General features: G+C 38.4%; 1 protein-coding gene across 7 annotated transcripts in view; it reads left to right on the plus strand.

The window, feature by feature from the left end:
• BBS9 (Bardet-Biedl syndrome 9) overlaps positions 1-23,360 on the plus strand; it is a 422,348-nt gene that overhangs the window by 205,815 nt on the left and 193,173 nt on the right. For all 7 annotated transcript variants that reach the window (XR_011437925.1, XR_011437926.1, XM_001500959.7 and 4 more), the window contains 2 exons: positions 2,303-2,475; positions 3,520-3,672. Coding sequence is in view for 5 of the 7 variants with exons in the window: in XM_001500959.7 (XP_001501009.2) it covers positions 2,303-2,475; positions 3,520-3,672 (326 nt within the window). In the remaining 2 variants the exon portion in view is untranslated. The remainder of the gene's footprint in view (positions 1-2,302; positions 2,476-3,519; positions 3,673-23,360) is intronic.

The following is a 23,360-nucleotide window of genomic DNA, read 5'->3' on the forward strand; positions in this document are numbered from 1 at the left end:
TCTTATTGTACCTTCTGCCCTTTGCAGCTCCTTTGCTATTGTCTAATTCTTCTGCTATGTTATAGGCCTTTACATACTTCAAAATAGTCATCTATTCCCTGGGGGGACGTCCTGGCACTTCTTTGGCAAGGTCAATCTTAATGGCGTGTCCCTGAATCAGTGATGGCAGAAGAGTGTTCATTCTTCCCTCATCACTCGATCTTTCCAAGTCTACTGTGAGCTCTTTGAGGGCAGAGACTCTTGTTTTATTCATGATTTTATCCCCAGCATCTTGCCCTGAGTTACATAAATGTATGAAGGAGTGAATAAATATACACCAGTCTGGATTAAATATGTTGGATCCCAAGCTTAGCTTGGATAGGACTCTAGATTTAGAGGATTTGAATACTGTATTTTGTCATCATCATTCTCTCCTCTACCTCTCTACTCCCACCTCACCACAATTGTGCTCTTTATTCTTCTTCTAAAGCATTAAACTTTCAGTGACATTTACAAAGAAAGATGAAAGCTATTATATCTGACCTTGGTCTAATATCTTTGACGGGGAGAAATGAGGAAAACATCTGATCAGCACCATGGGCAGAAGCGAGCATCCAGAATAAGACTGGGATGAGGGGAGGACTGTGGGGGCTCCAAGGGAAATGATATGACAGCAGAGAAGATCAGGGTACCATGCACCATGGCAGGCATACCCAGTATATTTTATTCCTATATAATTGACAAAAAAGATGACTAGGGGAACGAGAGGAGATATATTCTTGAATTCTGGCTGAGGATGACAAGTTGAAATCCTAATGACCAGTATAAAGATGTAGTATATTAATGGAATTTGTCAAGATACCATGGGGAATATAACTAAATATTTCACAGGTCTGTGTGTCACGCTACCTTAGCTAGACTTTAGGCTGCTTAAGCAAGAAGACTGAGTTTTGTACTCCTAACATTTCTTTCTTTATGAAATTGCACATAATAGATGCTCGATAAGTGGTGAAGTAAGTAGAATAGGACACTTAGTTCTAGATATCAAAAAGTATATAATCTCTTTGAAGAGGCTGAATATAATCATCTGGAAAGTTAAATTGTATGTGGTTAAGTGCTTAGTGAACTGTAGACATACCAAGTCTCTATATAAATTCAGAGAGACGCAATATTGTGAGGTGGTTAAGATTAATAGCTCATCCTTGGATTAAGAGCTAGAGTTCCAATCCCTGCTCTGTTACTAACTGGCTAGATGACCTTGCAGATTACATAACTCTTTTGTGACAAGATTTGTTCTTCTGTAAAATGAGGATAACAGTATTTCCTCCATTGGACTATTGAGATTTAAACAAGAGAGTGATTATAAAGTGCTTAGACAGAGCCTGGCACATCTTAGGCTGCTATAGGGGTAGAGATATAAAGGTTTCTTGGGGTAGGTGAGATTGAAGCCAGGTCCTGAAGAATAGGTGGAATTTAGGCAGATAGGGAAGAAAGATATATATCATGAATTCCAGTTCCAAAGTTTAATTTGCTTTGTGACCTTTGGCAAGCCTCTGAAATTCTCTGTGCCTAGTTTTCCTTTTTATAAAAAAGGGATTGTTACAATCACAGTGCTTGGTACATGGCTGGTGCTCAAGAAATAGTAGTTGCTCTTATCATAGATGTGGTTATTGCCACCACTGTCATTGTTGTTGTCATCATCACCATCAGGGTAGGATGGACAGGAATTTGGCTTTCTTGGAGCTGAGGTTTCAGAGAATGGAGGGAAATAAGATTCATATTTGGGGAAGAGTCTGACTGCAAAATCTCTCTTCAAATAAAAACTATTGGAAAAATAGAAAACTTTCATCATTATTACAAGGATTTAAGCTGGCTACAGTGTCGAGGATATGGGACTTTCTAGAGAATAAATTTTATGTCACATCAATTTTCTGAAACAAACTAGTGATACCACATTGTACTTTTTCAATAACTTTTTTTTTTTTACCTTTTAATTAAAGCTCTTTTTAGATGTATTTGGGTGTTTTTATTGTACTGAAACCTATTATAAGATACATAGTAAAAGGACCATACTTTACAGCTTGCCGCTATGACTACATACCTTTGGGATTAAATTTGAAAATGTTAAGTGGTTGATGCAGAAAATCACAATAAAACAGAAGTATTTTAATCAAGCCAGTAGAAATCATATCTATATTCCAAAAAAGAAATCTCTATCCTTTTCATTTTGGTATTCGTGTCAGAGTTAGTGATAATTCATGTAGTTTCAGCTAGTAATTATGTGTTAATAAGCATTTTTCCTTAATTATTTTTTCTTTCTTAGAACGATATCGCATTCAGAGTGAACAATTTGAAGATCTTTGGCTCGTAACAAATGAGCTTATTATCCGCCTTCAGGAATATTTTGAAAAACAGGGAATCAAAGATTTTGCATGTTCTTTCTCTGGATCTATGCCCCTTCAAGAATATTTTGAGTTGATCGATCATCATTTTGAGGTGTGTATGATCATAACCCACATCATCATTAACTTTTTAATATATAAAAGAGAAAGCGATATTTTAGAGATAAGAATTTTGGTATACATGCTACTAGGCCGTATGCTTTGAGTTGTTATTCTTATATGCGTGGTGGATTTTGTGAATCTGTTCCTGCCCTCTTGCCCAGCTTGTGATCAGTTGCAGACATTTACAGAGTGTCTGCCTGGAGCTAAGCATGTGGTCTGGCCTTGGAACAGAGCTGATTTAATTCTCCCACATGAGGACTTAACCTTTGACCCCAGTAACCCAGTGTTAAAACTATTTGAGCTTATCGGCAGCCATTTGGCTAACTAATTCTAGCAGCCCATAAATGAGGTGTGATTATAAAGTCAAGTGATTTTTCCTTTTCTTTTTTAACAAGCACACCAGAACTTCTGCATCTGAATGAGGGTTAGCCACATAAAATATTCTCCAGTATCTGGCACAATGGGCGCTTAGTAAATGCTGACTGATTAGATGTCTAGATAAATGAGATCTGACAGTGACTTTGTTGCATGAATATTTTTGCATTTCTTCTTTGGAAATACCTTCAGAGCCTCGGGCAGATTCTCTGGAGAATCTTAATGGTGTCAAATCTTCATCCTTTATAGATTGGATATTTGGAAATAATCAAGAGATTTTTCTAGTCAAGATTTTTCTAATACTTTTATTGTCTTAAACTTTTGATCCCTCTGCAATTGATTTTGTTGTAAAGACTAGGGGAGAAAATTTCTATTCTTTTTTCCAGTATATTTAATCATTTATCACAAAACATTTATTAAGTAATCTGTCTTTTCCCTAGTTGATACTGGGTCACCTTTGCTAAATTTCCATTTGATTATTCCACTGTATCTGTGTATTCATGTACCAAATACCACACTGTTTTAATTCTCTTAACTCTATAACACGTTTAAATTTCTTCATTATTCTTTTTCAAACCTTTATTGGCATTGCCTGTGGGCCTACTCCAAACGTGTTTTGTTGTGCACGTTTAACCTGACTTTAAGAAATTCTTCATTGTAGCTGCGGATAAATGGTGAAAAATTAGAAGAACTCTTATCTGAAAGAGCTGTACAATTTCGGGCTATTCAACGGCGACTGTTAACAAGGTTCAAAGATAAAACACCTGCCCCCCTCCAACACCTGGACACCTTGCTAGATGGAACTTACAAGCAGGTCAGTGTAATATCAGTGATAATTTTCCACCATGATTATAATTTTTTTCTTTCACCCTAGAGTCATATACCAGAATATCAAGATAAAGCATTTCTTTCCTATGTATTATGGAGCAGAGAATAGTAGCATACAAGCTTTAGAGTCAGAAGAACCTAGGTTCAAAGTCAGGCTCTGCCACTTTCTTTCTAACTGTGCGATCTTGGATGAATTACTTAGGATTCATCAGTTTCCACATTTTACCTCCCGGCATTGTTGTGAGGGTTTTTGACCATTTATGCGAAGCAGTCAGCACAATGCCAGGCACATAGTATGTGCTTGATAAATAGTAGCTATTATGATTAGTGTTGTTATTAGACAATTCTTGGCGCGTCCCATAATTACCACCATAATTCTCTAATTGTCCTCCTGAGCAACTGGCTTACAATTCTAGTATTATGTCAATTGATGTTTTGAGATGGAATTCTTTTTTCTTTAAAGATTGGAACCTGAGCTAACAGCTATGGCCAGTCTCCTTCTTTTTTTTTTTTTTTCCTTATTCTCCTCCCCAAAGCCCCCCAGTACATAGTTGTATATTCTAGTTGTGACAGCCTCTGGTTGTTCTGTGTGACGCCACCTCAGCGTGGCCTGATGAGTGGTGCCATATCTGTGCCCAGGATCCGAACCAGTGAAACCCTGGGCCGCTGAAGTGGAACATGTGAACTTCAACGCTCAGCCATGGGCCCGACCCCTTGAGATGGAATTCTTAAATAGCTATGTGTTCTAGTTCAAAAAGACTTTATTTCCTCTCTTCCTGATTTTTCTTTCCACTCATGGTTTATCATCTGGATGGCTAGAGTGATCTTTCTCTCACTCTTAAGGATTCTGCCTCCAAAAGCTATCCAAAATTGTCATCTCTGGCTTGAAATGATAATTTTTAAAATTTTAATTTCGCAAGTGAGGCCTTTGCCAGTTCCACTATAAGGAAGTCGGCTTTGAATGACTACATTATGTCTTCTCATACTTCTTTTTTTTTTTTTTTTTTAAAGATTTTATTATTTCCTTTTTCTCCCCAAAGCCCCCCGGTACATAGTTGTATATTCTTCGTTGTGGGTTCTTCTAGTTGTGGCATGTGGGACGCTGCCTCAGCGTGGTCTGATGAGCAGTGCCATGTCCGCGCCCAGGATTCGAACCAACGAAACACTGGGCCGCCTGCAGCGGAGCGCGCGAACTTAACCACTCGGCCACGGAGCCAGCCCCTGTCTTCTCATACTTCTATACACGGTGTCACTCACTGATCTGTTTCAGAATCAGTGTTGGTGGTATGAATATTCTGTTGATTTTTTAATTGAATTTTTAATTGAGATAATTGCATATTCGCATAGACTTATAACAGAAAATACAGATAGCTCTCATGTGCTTTCCTCCAGTGGTAACATTTTGCGAAACTACAGCATAATATCACAATCAGGATCTTGGTAAAATCCACAGGTTTTATTCACATTTCCACAGGTTTACTTGTACTCATTTGTGGGTGTGTGTATGAAGTTCTATACAATTTTATCATATGTGTAAGTTCATGTATCCACCACCACATTCAAAATGATGAGCAGCCCCATCACCACAGACTCCCTCCTCTTGCCCTTTATTACCACCCTCCCTCCCTCCCGCCCTGCTCTGCCACATTCTGTTGATTTTGAAAGGACAGATCAGATTGTTTTCAGAGTTAGTTTCCCCAGAGGAAAGAAAAATAGATTCCTATGTTTATATTGATAATACATTTGCTTCTTGAAATTATCGTGGTTATTTCGATATTAGTAGCAATTTGAGGGACACTAGAGCAGCAGTGAGCTCTTGGGATGAGCACTGGACTTGGAGTTCAAAGACCCCAGTTCTGTCACTTATTAGCTGTGTGACTTTTGGCCTTTCCCTTACCCTCACAGAGCTTCAGTTTCTTTCTGTAAAATGGGATCAATATTCTCTATGTTGTTACAAAGATTCTATTTCCTGATGTATGTAGAAAGGCTTGGTCAATTGTCCTACAAATACAGGCTACCAGTTTCTTTGGTGCTGGAGTAATTATGTGACTACGAGGTCAGTAGGCACTAATGCTCTTTCTGTTCCCTACTTCTTTTCTCTCTTCAGTACATTTTGTGTTTTGGCTTTTTGTTTACTTTCTTTTTTTCCTCCTTCTTCATATCTCTTTGATCACTTATCTATCTCATTCTTAGGCCTCCTGCTATACCTGCTTTACTTGGGGATAAAGACAGGCTTTGTCTTTATTGATACTATATCTTTTTGTGGACATAATGGCAGAGGGGTGTTTAATGGGATTTGATGAGGATGCTTGATTTAATACTTTCCAGATTTTCGATATAGCAAGACTTCCTTTGTCTTTTATGCATTTAAAGTTCTGGGGTTTTTCTTTTTTCTGTTTAGCCTCAGGGTTGGGATTTTTCATGATTTGTAATATTACACACAAGATGACCAAAACCATGGATTTTCACGTTCATTTACATTTCTAAGTCTCCATTGTTTTTAGATTAAAGAAGAGAAGGGACAAGCTTTTGAAGGAAAAATATGAATACTATAAGGAATTTGACAGTGTTAATATAATTTACTACTCAATATATATTCATGTTAAATTATAGTGAGATGTGAATTATTTATTTGGAAGTTGCTACTTGAGTAGATCTTAAATGGTCTCACCACAAAAAAGAAATGGTAATCATTTTCCAAAATATAAGCGATCAAATCAAAATGTTGTACACTTTAAACTTGTACAAATGGTATTTGTCAATTATATCTCAATAAAACTAGAAAAAAGAAAAAATCCGGTAAATATAAACTCAATCAGAAAAAATATTATACCGAGACTTTCTTTTTAAAGATTGGTACCTGAGCTAACAACTGTTGCCAATCTTTCTTTTTTCTTTTTTTTTTTGCTTTTTCTCCCCAAATACCCCCAGTACACAGTTGTATACTTTTAGTTGTGGGTCCTTCTAGTTGTGGCATGTGGGACGCCACCTCAACATGGCCTGGTGAGCGGTGCCATGTCCGTGCCCAGGATCTGAACCTGCGAAACCCTGGGCCACCGAAGTGGAGCGTGCAGACTTAACCACTTGGCCACAGGGCCAGCCCCTATACCAATACATTGATTGTTTTCTATTTTCTGAGTGTTCTTGAAACTCATTGGGTTTCTTCATGACGGCTGTTTTGAATTCTCTTGTCAGTTAGATCGCAGTCTTTCATGACTTCAAGTTTGGTTTCTGGAGAGTTGTCATTTTCTTTCTGTGATAATGTGTTATTGTAGTTCTTTATGATGTTTGATGAGTTATTCCTCTGCTAGTGCATTTGTGGCAGCACACTTCTTTCTTATTTGGGTAAGGCCTTGTTTACTTTGATTCTGAGCTGCTTCTGGTTGTAACTGAGAGCTTGTGGTTTACACTCTCTAATGCCTTTGCCGGAGGCATTGTCAGTGCCTTCATTATGCCTCTTGTACCTCCAAGGTTGCTGGTACCTTACTGATTATATGTTGCTTCAGTCATGGGTGTTGCTGACACACGGGTGTTGCCACCAGAGTCACCAGACTGGTGTGTACCTCTGCTGCTTCCGGGTTTGCCTGAGTTGTGGGTTCCCCCACTGTGGCAAGGGGCAGGGGGAGAGTCGGGTGGGAGCTGGAGCCAAAGACAACTCTGCCATGTCCAGATTTGTTGGGTCTGCAGGTGCCACTGCTATGAGCGGGGGGCAAATTTGCGGGTACCCCTGCTGCTGGGGGGGACTGGGGTTGTGGACTCCACTGTCACTGTTACTTGGCTTTCTGTGGGCTCTCCACAGGCTCATAGGTGACACTGCCACTTCCATGGGGGGAGGTACCTGGGTTGCGAGTGTCACTGGGGGTCCTGAAGCCTCTTGTCTTTGGCACCTGTGTGCTTCCTGGAACCTCAGGTCATGGGCACTGTGACTGCTGCCAGGGACCTGCCGTCTTGTATGCAGCCCCTGCTGCTGACAGGGCTGGTGTTGGGGGCACCGCCACTTGGGGCTCACAGGCACCCCTGTGGTACCTGAAGCCTCAGGCTGTGAGCACCACCCACCACTGCTGGAAGAGGAGGAGCGGCTGAGTCACAAGTGCTGCTTTGGTTCCTGCAGCCTCTGATCTTGGGCACCAGCGTGATTCCTGGAACTTCAGGTCATGAGCACTACTGCTGCTGCCCAGGGGGTCAGGGTCTTAGATGGAGCCCCCGTTGCTGGAATGGTCACTGTGGGAGGCACCGTCACCAGGAGTGGGGAGGGGGCTGGGTTGCGGGCACTGCTGTGGTTCCTGAAGCCTCATGTCCTGAGTGCCACCCACCACTGTTGGGATAGAGGGAGGGGCCAAACCACAAGTGCCACTGCGGGTTGGTTCCTGTAGCCTCTGGTCTCTGGCGCTGGTGCGATTCCTGGAACCTCAGGTCACAGGCATCGCTGCTGCTGCTGGGCGTGTCAGGGTCTTGGATTCAGCCCCCACTGCTGGGAGGGCTGGGATTGAAGGTACCATCGGTGGGGGAATGGGAGGGGAGTGGGTTACAGGTATTGTCATGGTTCCCTAAGCCTCTGGTCACAGGCCCTGCAGTGATTCCTGGAGCCTCCAGGAGCATGGGCTGCCTGGATTCCTGGGGCCCCGTTCGTGGGCATTACCTCAGATGTTGGGGCCTCTGATCACAGGAACTCCAGTTCCTGGAACCTTAGGTCTCGGGAGCTGCCGCCACTGCTCCCCTGGTTCCACCACCTCCAGGAAGTCCAGTGTATCCACCCGCAGATGTACCCATCGGCATTCTGGTATGCTGTGCGGCGAGTCCTTTGTTGTTCTGTGCATGTCCTACTGGTTGTAACTTAGAGGAGAGAGACAAAGGGAGCAACTCACTCCACCATTGATGCTGACATCACTTTCTTTTTAGTTGATTTTTAATGGCATAGTTAATACATGAAGATAATTTCCCAAAGAAAATTACAACATTAAATGTAACGCTAAATTCTCCATTTAGTCCCTTATCATCACCTCAGAAATGCAGTCAGTCACTTAGGTTTTTGTGTCTTTCCAAACCTTTTATTTTTTGCATGCGGAAGTGAAACATTGTTTTGTGAGGCTAAAAAAGTCCATAAATAGTATCATACTATATGTATTAATCTACCTTTCTTTCTTCCTTTTAACAGTATGTGCTGGAGCTCTTTCCATATTCATGTACAGATCTACTTCTCTATTTGTAACGGTTGCATAGTATTTTATAATATGGACATTCTATAGTATGAGCAAACTGCAGTTTATTAAAGGATAAATATTAATAATAGTTTTAATGTTTAGTTTGAGAAAAATCGCCTCAGACAACTCTACTGTGACCAAATAGGCATACGATGTACTTCTCTATCACATGCTTTCTGTTTAGCGTAAGTTTTCCTATCTTTATACTTTGCCTGAGTGGGGGCGTGATTTACTTGGCAGATTAGCCAGACCCATAAAATAACAAGCCATGCTACAGGCCAATCTTACTTTCCGTGGCGTAACTCCATTGCATGACTGTTACTAGATTTTTAAAGTTTTCATAATAAACCAGTTTAAAATTAGATTTGCTACCTCTTTGGAGTCCTTGTTTTCTCATGTGTAGGGAGCTTTTAATTTTTCGCTTAGTCCTTTTGTGAATCTTAGTGCCGCTTCAGTTCTACCAGGAGCGGTAAGATAAGCGCTCTGAGCTGTGCAGTGAAAGACTTACATCCTGTCCCACTGGAAGATGCTATATTGTCTCCATTTAATGAAGCAGGATTGTGTCCAAATAGAAGCAGAAGCCGTATCCTCCTAAAAGTAGTGTGTAAACTCTCTGAAGGCAGGACTTTTTTATTTTTCTTTTTTGTCTTATTTGCTACTGTATTCTCACCGCAATACATTTCTTGCCACATTGTGGGTGCTTAATAAATGTTTGTTCCATGAATGAATGCTTTATTGCCGTTAACTAAGCTAAGTTCTTGAAACGGTCTGTCTTTGATAAGGGCACCACTACAAAGGACAAAGCAGCAGAGAATTCTTTTAGTTTAGGTTCATGAATCATTGGGATGATTTATTCTAAAATCCTCACAAGCCACTAAAAAATGAAAACTGTTATATCTCTTCCTAAATAACATAGTTGGAGAAATCAGGTAAACTATGAGAACCAGGAAGATTTTATAGCTGCAAATTGTTGACTGAGAAAATCTTTTCTGTTCTTTTTTGTGAGTATGTGTGTGCCAAAGTTAAATACAAAATAATTATCTGTTGAAATACCTGTGTGCAGATAGGACATTGTTGAGGTTGAATCCCATTCATATTTTAAGTGGTATCAGAATTAATTGAGCTTTTTCAAAACATGTGCACAAACATGAAAAGTTGAATTCTGTTCATTTCCTATTTATGAAATTGTTGAGTTCTTCCTCCTGGAAGGCAGAGTTTCTTTCATAAAACATACCCTTTGAGCAGCTAGGATAGGATATAGAAATGTAGAACTGGAGGAAGTTTCAGGGTCTCCTGGGTGCTAGATGGTCCAGGATCTGCTGTGCATGCCAGTATAGTTCTTTGGGACAGGCTGAAAGTGAAGCCCAAGGCCCTTCAAACACGAATGATTCAGCATGGCTGAGTTGGTATAGTGTGAGGTACTTTGTATGATATACTCATTTATGTAATAGATTTAGTGCTGGTGTACTGTAGGTTTTGAGGTCAAAGTTTGGCTTACTAGTTATTCACTCAATAATGATAGCTACTACTATATTTAGGCACTGAAAGGTCAGTTTACCAGGTACAGAGGTAGGAAGCCCAGGGGGCAGCATGGGATCCGTGCCCTTGGTGTTTAGCAGTAATTTTTGGTACTACTAGCTTACACAGCAAGCCAGTGAGGTGGGCCTCTAACCTTTGAATGACCTGGGATTTAGGTGCCTTTGATTCTGATCTAGCAAGAGCCTATTAGAAAAAGCCACTGCTTCTGAAGTTGCAGTAAGACATCCACCATTGTTTCCGTTAAATACATGCTAATAAATGCTTTAGATTTTGAAGTGACATATCAGATATGTTGTAGTATAATTATTAGCAACTCTCTGTCTAGAGTCAGCTTGCCTGTGTTCCAGTCCTGGATCTCTGACCTTGGACAAATTGCCTAAACAGACAAAGAGAAAACAAAACCCTTCCTAAGCCTCAGTTTTTCCATCTGTAGAATGGTGCCTCCTTCATGGGGTTGTTGTGAGGATTGAAATGTGTAAACACATAAATTGCTTAGAATAGTGCTTGGCACACAATAAACTCTCAAGTACAATTCTGGGAACTATTCTTCATCTTTATTTGACTAATAAGTTATGCCACCTTAAAAGTGGTGCTATTCATTGATGTATGAAAGAGCTTATAACAATACATCATCTCTCTGAAACTCTGCTGTCTGGCAGCCTCACAAATCTACACCTCAGCTAAGAATCAGGAGGATCCTGTATCCTCAGGGACACCCCCAAACTCTTTTAGCATCCCTGCTTTGGATGTTGTTTGGTTCCAGAGAGGAGACCAAAAGGGAAAGGGCATCAGGATCATGAGTTTAAATGGCTGTCTTCCTTGAACCCCTGATTGTTTCATTTGGATATGTTCCCAGAAGGAAAATTGCTCAACACACACACACACACACACACACACACACACACACATACACACACACACACACACACACACGTACAGATTGCCTCCAGAAATGTAGAAAATTATAGTTCTACCAGCAGTAGATGAAAATGTCTGTTTTCTTGGTCTTATTACTTGTTTTGATCTTTACAGTTTTTAACTGAAAAGATACTTTGATTGCTATTTTGCTGTTTCTTTCTTTGCTTACCACAGAGGTTGAGCTTTTTTTTTTTTTCGCTGAAGAAGAGATTTACTCTGAGCGAATATCTGTGCCTATCTTCCTCTATTTTTTAGTATGTGGGCTGCCAGCACAGCATGGCCGCTAAGAGAGCAGTGCAGGTCTGTGCCTGGGAACTGAATCTGGGGTGTCGAAGCAGAGCACGCTGAACTTAACCACTAGGCCACTGGGGCTGGCCCAAGGTTGAGCATTTTAAAAATGTTAATTGGCAATTTTTATTTCTTTTTTTGTGATTTACATATGTGTGCCCCCTTGTTCAATATTCTATCAGATAGTTCAGCCTTTTCATATTATTTTGTGTATATTAGGAGTGATGATTTTTTATCATACTTTTACATGCATAAAAAATACTTTGTGTATATAAGGCATATAATCTCTCTTCATATACGAAAAAGGTTTTGCCAATTTGTCATTTGCCTTTTATTTTTATTTATAGTGTTTTTTTGACATGTGGAATTAAAAAGCATATTTACATGGTTAAATCTATCCATCTTTTTCCTTTGCGTTTTTCTGCCTTAGGACAGCCTTCCCCATGCCAAGAGTATGTGATTATCGACCTATAATTTATTCTAACATTTTTATGCTATCATTTTTTATATATACTTTTTTTAATCCATCTGGAATGTATTATGCAATTTAGTGGGAATCTAATCTCCCCGCCAAAAATGGTGAGCTAGTTGTCTCAGCCCCTGCTTATTGCATAATCCATTTTTCTCCTACTGAGCTAAAATACTACCTGTCTCATTTAACAGTTTTCTATATAGCAAACTGCCCCATGCCTCAGTGTTTTAGAACAACAATAATTCATTACTGTTCATGAGTCTCTGGGTTAGCTGGGCAGTTCTGTTGATCTGGGCCATGCATGACTTATCTCGCCTGGCTCACTCATGTGTCTCTGGTCAGCTGCTGGCCCAGCTGGGGACTGGATGGGCTAGGATATACTTACTCACATCCTTGGCAGTTGCTTGCAGTCAGGTGGGATGTTGTGCCACATGTCTCTCCTGGCCCAGCTGGCTGGTCTGGGCTTGTTCACATGGTTGACTCAGGTCCCAATTCGCAAGTACTCTTCAAGCCTCTGCCTGTGCCATGTCTCTAATTCCCCACTGGTTTTGGCCAACCCAGATCAAAGGAGTGGGGAAATAGATTCTTCTTCTTTACTGAAGGGGTGGAGAATTGTGGGCATTTTTACAATCTACTTTTCTTAACGTATACTTAATTAGTAAAATGTTTTAAAAGAAAATTTTTCTTTCAGATTTTCCTAATGCTTGAACTTTGGTTTTCTGTACTTATAGATGTCTTTTCTTCTATACTTTTGAGTTTCAAAGCTAAATTTTTTGTTGTCGTTATAATCATGTTCATTCACAATCAGTTGTGGTTCATGGACTCTGAAGATAATTGGTCTTATAATTAAATAGGTTTGTCAAGAGTCATTTAAAGCAAACAGAGCATCTGTGCTATTTTCAGGCTAAGTCTGCCTGAATACTTGCCTGTCTGCTTAGTTATGCTCCTTGGTTTGAGGACGGAGTGTGTTGTCTAGTCTTCCTTTAGGTCCCCACCTTATCCCTGTCCAGGGAGGGCTTCATGGGCTTGCGACCTGCACAGTCACACAGAGCCTGGTGTTTGGTTTAATGCTCTGTGGTAGCCGTCTTGAAATTCTTAATACTTTTTGAACAAGAGGCCTTGTATTTTCATTTTATTCTGGGCCCCTCAAATAATGTAGGTGGTCCTGCCCTGACAGGATACTAATTTCTAATGAATAGAACAAGACAAGTGGGAGTTCAAATTCAGAACAGAGTTCAAATACAGAGTGGCTTTATTACCGCTACCACAAAACAGCCTGTAGGTTTCCCCAGGGATGAAGAAAAAGGGATGCAGTGGGCATCAGTGAAAGCTCCTCTGGACAACTCAAGGGCTTCTTTCTGGAAGAGGCATTTTGGTTAACTGACAATGAAGTGACAAGGGTTATTTCATTTAGAAACATCATCCTGCGGTCACTTGTATCTTGGCGTGTTGTGGGTGACAGCCTCTTTTTGGACTTTAACAAGTGAGTCACTGGCTTCAAGATGCACCATCAATAGTTACGTGCTTTATTACACAATGGGGTCAATCAACCACTTTTCTCCTCTTTCAACCACAAGTCTTTTCCTGTATCCTGTATCTTTGATTGGATAAGAACCCCAAACCCACATCCCTACATTAGCATTTTTCTCTTACTAGCATGCCTTTCCTGCGTAGTATCTACCATTACATCATATTCTACTGGGGATATCTACCAAGCGCCTGTTGGTGAGGCCTGCCTATGGCTGAAGCAAGGAGAGGGAACTTTGACTATTGCTCTGGGAAAAGCATCTCGTGATTCTTACATGGGAAGGATCTGGCTTCCAGTGAATGAATATTTTCCAGTTGCCCACCAAAATTTCAATAATTTATTCTGGAACTTTGGAAAAAGAGTTTTCCTTTTTTGAAAGAACTTTCACCTTTACTTCTAGCTTTATAGGAGTAATATTGAAAGAAAGTAACTATGTTGAGAATTTTTTTTCCAGCTGTCAGAAACCTGAATTTCCTCATTTGTATAATTGGAATACTGCCTTATTAACCACCTGAAAATATTTTTGGAGAACCTAAGACAGGATATAAGGGAAGAGAAGGGAAATTCATGTTTATTGAGCATCTGTTGAATCTTCGGTAAATTTCATTGATTACTTCATTTAATACTCACAATCATCTTGTGAGGGTGACATTATTGTTCCCATTTTATGGGTGAAGAACTTGAGACTCTGAGCAGGGTTAAGCAGCTTGCTCAGTGTTACACAGATAATTAAGCAATCCATTCCAAAGTCCATGCTTTACTATGTCATGTGGCCTTTTTACTTTAATCGTTTCCAAGTGGGTCATAGACATCCTAGACTTTCTTCAGCAAAACTAGTCAGGTTAAAGGAAAAGGAGATGCGTGCGAATATGTACTCATGATATGTATACGCATATATTCATGATCATCCAATATTCATAGTGTATACACCTATCAGAAAGGTAACAAATCTTCTGGAGAGTTCCCCAAAATATACATTACATTTGAAACTTGAGTATCAGAGGAAGAAGTGAATTTGTTAACTTATGCTGAATTTCAGTTTTTTTGCCATCAAATGCTAATGCTTATTGCATTTGGCAGAAAAGCTTTGGAAAATAAATTCTCTTTCATGTTATAAAATTTTCACGTACGTTTGTTAGTCGAAGCAAGACTGATTAGTTGAGGAAATTGAAATAGGGGAAATTTAGACTTGTGCTATGGTTTGGCTTGTGTTTTGATACTTTTCTGTGTGCTGAGACTTTTTTTCCCCACTTGAATACTAACCCTCTGTTGTAGCAGAGGGAAATGTTTACTAACTAAAAGTTTAATTGTGTCAGATGACATATGTGCGATGTAATAACTGATAGTCATTAATGTTGTAGAAAGGCACTTGGCTGATTTTTCTCTTCCGCAAAACAGAGGCTGTGTTAGGCATAATTTTAAACAGAGATCCTGTGGTTTGGAGTTTGCTATTTGTTGCTTTTTCTGTGCTTAAAACTTCCTTCCACTCTGTTTATTTGTATGGTATTGATATATAAAAATCATTTTAAGTCACGCAGAAGTCTAAGAGCTTTTTGGTCCATGGCCTTTTAAATGAGCATGATTTTGACTGATAGCACAAAGGAATATGTGATGAAACCATTCAGAGGCCTACTTTCCTTATTGCCATTGACAAGTAAAAACAATATGCTGATAGATTGAGGAGGAGCTATCAGGATGTGGTTATGTTGCTGAGTTTGTTTTCCTTGTATCCACTTCAGAGCTAAAATAAAATTCTTTCTCCTCGGAAGGAGATAGAATAAACAGGTGAGAAAGTGGGTACAGAAATTCGCAACCATATGTTTGGGGATGAATGGGGGTGGTAAGTTGAAAAAAAGAGGTGGGATGGCAGTAAAAAAATGGAGTTTGTATGTTTTTGCCCCATAATTCTACTCTTGGCCATTTATTTAAGAAAATAGTTTGCAATGGAGAAAAATGCATTCACCAAGTTGTTTGCTTACAGTATGAATCACCTTTGCAAGAAATGATAAACCAGCTTTCCGTAGTTGGAAAATGATTAGGCTTATTGTAGTACTACCATTTGATATGATATCATTTCATATCATTATTTCATTATTTTAAAAACTGGAATAATAGAAAACATTTAAAATAACTGAGAAAAGTAGATTAGTATGTAGTAAGTTAAAAATAATGAAATAAATGTATCCATAATAGATGAGTGTGCAAAGAGGTGGAAGGAATACAAAAAAAAAAAGTGAAAGTGGTATACATTTGTTTTAGATGGCTTTAAATCCTTAGACAATTTCCTTTAATATTATTATTATCATAATTTTATAAGCATGAAAATTTTTTCACAATAATGTGAATGTGCTTGACGCTACTGAACTGCACACTTAAGAATAGTTAAGAGGGAAAAAACATAGTTAAGATGGGGGGCCCCATGGGCTAGTGGTTAAGTTCAGTGTGTTCTACTTTGGCGGCCTGGGTTTGGTTCCCAGGTGTGGACCTATACCACTTGTTGGTGGACGTGCTGTGGTGGTGGCCCACATACAAAGTAGAGGAAGTGGCACAGATGTTAGCTTAGGGCAAATCTTCCTCAAGCAAAAGACAAAGATTGGCAACAGGTGTTAGCTCTGGGTGAATCTTCCTCAGCAGGAAAAAAAAAGTTAAGATGGTAAATTTTATGTTCTCTGTATTTTACCACACTTAAAAAAAATACTAACTGTGGTCAAAAACTTCTGGTATTCACTGGCATTTTCTGAGGGAAGTATTTTTTCTCTCCTATATATATCCTATAAACTCATCTCTAGTCTCCGAATGTTTAGAATTTTGGATTATCATTCCATCTATGAGTTAGTTTATTCCTTTTCACACAAAAGAGAGAAATTAGATAACTGAATGGTATGCATGAATGAATTTATTAATAAAGTGGGTGTTTTCTCATTCTATCTGACTCGAACCTCACTAGTCCCTCAGCCAAACTAGAGAAGTATACAAAGCTCCTTCAAAATAATGTAAATTTTTCTTTATCTAGGTCAGAGTGCAGTCTAGAATGTAATTTCCAAAGAGCGTTTGTTACAGATACATCACAGATGTATTCAATATATGTATGTGACTATAAGGTCTAGCCCAACAGATGTGGGCCAAAAATGTGAACTATATATATAATTTTCAGTTTTCTAGTAGCCACATTAAAAAAGCAAAATGAAAGAAGTGAAATTAATTTTGAGAATGTGTTTTATTTAACCCTACATATCCAAAATATTATCATTTGAACATGTAATCAAATAAAAACTATTAGTGAGATATTTTATATGTTTTTCATAGCAAATCTTCAAAACATGGTTTATTTTACACTTGTAGCACATTTCAGGTGCTGAATAGTCACGTGTGGCTAGTGGCTACCTTATCGGACATTACAGTTCTAGGCACAGATAATTGTCAACTCATAATTTTATATTTTATATTTATATGTTTTATATTTTATATATGTTTCTTGTAATGTCTCTTTTCTTGATTTTTTTCTTTCCTTTAGTCCTTTTAAATTCTTGTTCCTAATAAGACTATCATTGACCCAATGATTTTCACTTACTGGATGTGAGTAGCAGGCAGTGGGAGGCACTCCTAGATGGTCAGGGAACTACCAGGAACCTTTGCTCATATTAACCATGCCTTCAGGTATTGTTTAAAAAGAAAGTTTCAAGTTTTGTGTCAACACACTTGGGTCCTCATGCCAGCTCTTTCTGCCTCTTTGACTTTGGGCGTATCACTTAACCTCTCTGAACCTCGGCTCCTTCACTTTCATCTTTGGACCTTTTGGAACCTATCTGAGCAGCATCCAGCATGGTGCTTATCTTCTAGTAAAATTTTCAATAAATACTTATTGTATCTGCATAATGGTTGGGACAAGGGACTTAGAATCTTAAATTTTCATCAGTTCAGAATTTCTGAAACAAATGAGGCCTTTGGGGTCATCTGGTGCCAGCCCCTAGACTGGGGTGTGGCTGTTGTCCAGTCAACATTTGTTTGGTGGACTCTAATGATCTAAATTCAGGGCTTCGTAAGACTGAATTAGTTTTCAAACAAGATATATAAGTGCAAAGTATTATTATAACATTGGAGTTATGATTCCTTGGATTCAGGTATGTAATGCTAATTGACATTAATGGGTGTTGTACATAAATCAAGGGGAGAACAGACCTGTTAGCATATAAAAAACCATTCTGGTTTTGATATCCATCTAGTATGCTTTGTTTCCCTGGGGCATGTGTATTTTTTTATAAATTGAGAGCTTGCTTCTTTATCTACATGTTCTTCCATCAGTATTTGAGTTTTTTGCTTGCTAGTATTAGTTTGAACAACTGCCTAGACTGTAAATTTAATATTAGAATTTTATGTTTGCAATTTATCAGATTCAGAAATTTGATCATCTGTCTGATATAAAGCATTCTAAGCCAAAAGTAATCAAAGGGTACCCTCTTCTGCTAGAATTTCATTCTATTTGTTGTTTGATCTTTAAAAAAAATTAGTCCTTTGAGATACGCTCAGAAGCAAGATGTTTCTAATATTACAATAAAACTACTAATGGGCCCATTATAAGGAAATGAAAACCTTATCTTTTTGTGTTAGTGATGAGAGAAAAATATATAAGTGGTCTCCAATTATCTGTAACTGTATAAGGTTTTCTTTCATTTATGTTATCTATCTTCCTGTTTAATCCCGTCCAGTACAATTGTTCCTTTTGTATTAGTTTTCTGTAAATGGAGTTCTGAATAGTTTGAATTGTGAATTAATGATCACAATCCTCACAACCCTCGTCTCCACCTTCTTCCCCTTCCTCCCTTTTGCTCTCTCTTTAAATAAAGGAAAACAAAGTCAGTTTCCTAGAGAGGTGATTTTATAATCTTTCTTAACAAAAGAAAAAGATACACTGTCTTATAAGGAACCTATGAACAGCTGAGCAGTTATATCAGTCCTGATATGTTTCTCTGTATACGAGTATAAAAGGGCTGATAGTGCCCTGAGTATTGCTTGAAAGTACCAAATGTAACCAAGGATAAATTGAGGTGATGTGTTTTTAAAAAGATATTTTTGTGAGACCCAACTGTGTATCCAGGAACAAGGTATTAGTATGTAAAAGCAATTTAAGGTAGTTAAAAGAAATGAACTTGGAACATCAGACTTTAAGTGGATTTAAATATATTGTCACTTTACCTGGGAATCATTACCAGAATGTTGTGCAGTAAGATCAGCAGATATCCAGCTTCACTATTTCCCTGATGGACCACCCTATATTGTTATTTTAAAGTTTTCTTTTATATGATTTCCAAATCTCTTATAGCAGAATATTAGATTTCGGGGAAATGCAACCACCCCTCCCACCCAAATATTGATTCTTTGCCTCCCTCCACCGCTATCTAGGACTGGCTTCTGGTCAGCACTTAATAGTTTTGTTCGGTTTGTTCCCAAGGTAGAATGATGGGTTCAGAGGCCATATTCTTGGAGGTGTTTTTCCCATGGAAATGATAGATTTTCACAGGGGCCATCTCCCTCCATCTTTTATCCCACCTTTGTGATTCAAAGTAAAGTTGTGTAAGAGGATCAGCCCTTATGAGCTGAGGCCCTACACTCAATGAAACCTACAGGTCCTGGTCTTTATGGTCTAATGTGTCAACTACTTGTGTGTTATCTAACATGTCTGACACATTAGATAAGACTAATCTTCTGAATGTAATTATCTGTAGTTTTTATCCTGTCCCATTCCAAGACATTCAGGGGATCCCTCTTGTCTATCAGATTAAGTTGAGACTTCTCTGACATTCAAAGATCTCTGAAGAGTAGAACCCAGCTCCTAATCTTAACTCCTGTTTCTGTAAAACCTGCGTGCCAGTCAAGCTAGCCTATCCTCTTTTTTTAAAAAAGCTTCATTGATGTATAATTTGCATACTGCACAGTTCTCCCTTTGTAAATGTACCACTTAATGATTTTTAGTAAATTTATACAGTTGTTCAAACATCACCACAATCCAATTTTAGAACATCACCATTACTTCCAAAAGCTTCCTTATGCCCCTTTACACTTCATCCCCACTTCCACCCCTAATATCAGGAAATTGCTTTCTGCTTCTGTAAATTAGCCTTTTCTGGATATTTCATCTAAATAGAATCATATAATAAGTAGTCTTTTGTATCTGGATTCTTTTACCTAACATAATGTTTTCTAGGTTCATCCATGTTGTGCTATGTGTCAGGAGTTTGTTCCTCTTTATTGCTGAATAGCATTCTATTGTATTGATACACCACATTTTGTTGCCATCAGTTGATAGAGATTTGGATTGCTTCCGGCTTTTGACCAATAAATGAATAATGCTGCTATGAACATTCATGTACATGTCTTTATGTGGCCATATGTTTTGTTTTCTCTTGATAGCTTATTAGGAGTGAAATTACAGGGTCATATGGTAAATTTGTCTTTAACTTTTTATGAAACTGACAAACTGTTTTCCTCAGTGGTTGTGTTGTTTTATATTCCCACTAGCAATGTAGGAGAGTTCCAGTTTCTCCACATTGTCACCATCACTTGTTATTATCTGTTTTTTTATTTTGATTATAGCCATTCTATTGGGTGTATAGTAGTATCTCATTATGATTTTATTTTATTTTATTTTAAGATTTCATTTTCTATTTATTTTTTTTAAGATCTTTTCAAAAGACTTTATTTTTTTCTTTTTATTTATCTATTTATTTATTTTTAATTTTTATTTTTTCAGATGTACATCATATTTCAAATTCTGGATACGTTACATCATGTTCACCACCCGAACACTAATTATAGTGCATCCCCTCACATGTGACCCTAATCACCCCTTTTGCCCTCCCCCCCTTCCTCAATGGTAACCACCAGTGTAATCTCCAATGCTATGTGCTGTTTTTTTATATTGTCGTTTTTATCTTCTACTTATGAGTGAGATCGTATGGTATTTGACTTTCTCCCTCTGACTTATTTCACTCAGCATAATACCCTCAAGGTCCATCCATGTTGTCACAAATGGCTGGATTTTGTCATTTCTTATGGCTGAGTAGTGGTCCATCGTGTATAAATACCACATCTTCTTTATCCATTCGTCCCTTGATGGGCGCCTAGGTTGCTTCCAAGTCTTGGCTATTGTATATAATGCTGCAATGAACATAGGGGTGCAAGTATCTTTATGCCTTTGTGTTTTCAAGTTCTTTGGATAAATACCCAGCAGTGGAATAGCTGGATCATATGGTAGATCTATCCTTAATTTTCTGAGGATACTCCAAACTGCTTTCCATAGTGGCTGCACCAGTTTGCACTGCCACCAGCAGTGAACAAGCGTTCCCTTCTGTCCACATCCTCTCCAACATTTGTTGTTTCCTGTCTGTTAATTATAGCCATTCTGACCGGAGTGAGGTGATACCTCATTGTAGTTTTGATTTGCATTTCCCTGATAGCTAATGATGTTGAGCTTCTATTCATATGCCTGTTGGCCATCTGTATTTCTTCTTTGGAGAAATCTCTATTCAGATCTTTTGCCCATTTTCTAATTGGATTGTTGGTTTTTTTGTTGTTGAGCTGTATGAGTTCTTTGTATATTTTGGATATTAACCCCTTATCTGATATATGGTTTGCAAATATCTTCTCCCAATTGTTAGGTTGTCTTTTCGTTTTGTTCATGGTTTCCTTTGCTGTGCAGAAACTTTTTAGTTTGATGTAATCCCATTTGTTCCTTTTTTCTTCTGTTTCCCTTGCCCGGTCAGACATGGGACTTGAAAATATGCTGCTCAGACCAATGTCATAGAGTGTACTGCCTATGTTTTCTTCTAGAAGTCTTATGGTTTCGGGTCTTACATTCAAGTCTTTAATCCATTTTGAGTTGATTTTTGTGCATGGTGTAAGGGAATGGTCTGCTTTCAGTCTTTTGCATGTGGCTGTCCAGTTTTGCCAACACCATTTATTGAAGACACTCTCCTTTCTCCAGCGTATGCTCTTGGCTCCCTTGTCAAATATTAGCTGTCCATAAACGTTTGGGTTTACTTCTGGGCTCTCAATTTTGTTCCATTGATCTGTGTGTCTGTTTTTGTGCCAGTTCCATGCTGTTTTGGTTACTATGGCTTTGTAGTATAATTTGAAATCAGGGAGTGTGATACCTCCAGCTTTGTTCTTTTTTCTCAGGAATCCTTTGGCTATTCGGGGTCTTTTGTTGTTCCATATTTTTTTTTTTTTTTTTAAGATTTTATTTTTTCCTTTTTCTCCCCAAAGCTCCCAGTACATAGTTGTATATTCTTCGTTGTGGGTTCTTCTAGTTGTGGTATGTGGGACGCTGCCTCAGCGTGGTTTGATGAGCAGTGCCATGTCCGCACCCAGGATTCGAACCAACGAAACACTGGGCCGCCTGCAGCGGAGCACGCGAACTTAACCACTCGGCCACGGGGCCAGCGCCCATTGTTGTTCCATATTAATTTTAGGATTCTTTGTTCTATTTCTGTAAAAAATGTTGGAACTTTGATAGGGATTGCGTTGAATCTATCGATTGCTTTAGGAAGTATGGACATTTTAACAATGTTAATTCTTCCAATCCAAGAGCATGGAATATCTTTCCATTTCTTTGTGTCTTCGATTTCTTTCAACAATGTTTTATAGTTTTCTGTGTACAGATCTTTCACCTCTTTCGTTAAGTTTATTCCTAGGTATTTTATTATTTTTGTTGCAATTGTAAATGGGATTGTATTCTTAATTTCTCTTTCTGCTACTTCGTTGTTAGTGTATAGAAACGCAACGGATTTTTGTACATTGATTTTGTATCCCGCAACTTGACTGTATTCCTTTATTATTTCTAAAAGTTTTTTAGTGGACTCTTTAGGGTTTTCTAGATATAAAATCATGTCATCTGCAAAGAGTGACAGTTTCACTTCTTCTTTTCCAATGTGGATCCCTTTTATTTCTTTTTCTTGCCTGATTGCTCTGGCTAGGACTTCCAATACTATGTTAAATAAGAGTAGTGACAGTGGGCATGCTTGTCTGGTTCCTGTTCTTAGAGGGCTAGCTTTCAGTTTTTCTCCATTGAGAATGATATTTGCTGTGGGTTTGTCATATATGGCCTTTATTATGTTGAGGTATTTTCCTTTTATACCCAATTTATTTAGAGTTTTTATCATAAATGGATACTGTATCTTGTCAAATGCTTTCTCTGCATCTATTGAGATGATCATGTGATTTTTATTCTTCATTTTGTTAATGTGGTGTATCATGTTGATAGATTTGTGGATGTTGAACCATCCCTGCATCCCTGGAATGAAACCCACTTGATCATGACGTATGATGTTTTTAATGTATTGTTGTATTTGATTTGCTAGTATTTTGTTGAGGATTTTTGCATCGATGTTCATCAGTGATATTGGCCTGTAATTTTCTTTTTTTGTGTTGTCCTTGTCTGGTTTTGGTATCAGGATAATGTTTACTTTGTAGAAGGAGTTAGGAAGCTTCCTCTCCTCTTCAATTTTTTGGAAGAGTTTGAGAAGGATAGGTATTAAGTCTTTGAATGTTTGGTAGAATTCACCAGGGAAACCATCTGCTCCTGGACTTTTATTTTTTGGGAGGTTTTTAATTGCTGTTTCGATCTCCTTACTGGTGATCGGTCTATTCAGATTTTCTACATCTTCTTGGTCCAGTTTTGGAAGGTTGTATGTTTCTAAGAATTTATCTATTTCTTCTAGATTATCCAATTT

The sequence above is a fragment of the Equus caballus genome, chromosome 4 (genome assembly GCF_041296265.1).
Source record: "Equus caballus isolate H_3958 breed thoroughbred chromosome 4, TB-T2T, whole genome shotgun sequence".
Taxonomy (NCBI): domain Eukaryota; kingdom Metazoa; phylum Chordata; class Mammalia; order Perissodactyla; family Equidae; genus Equus; species Equus caballus.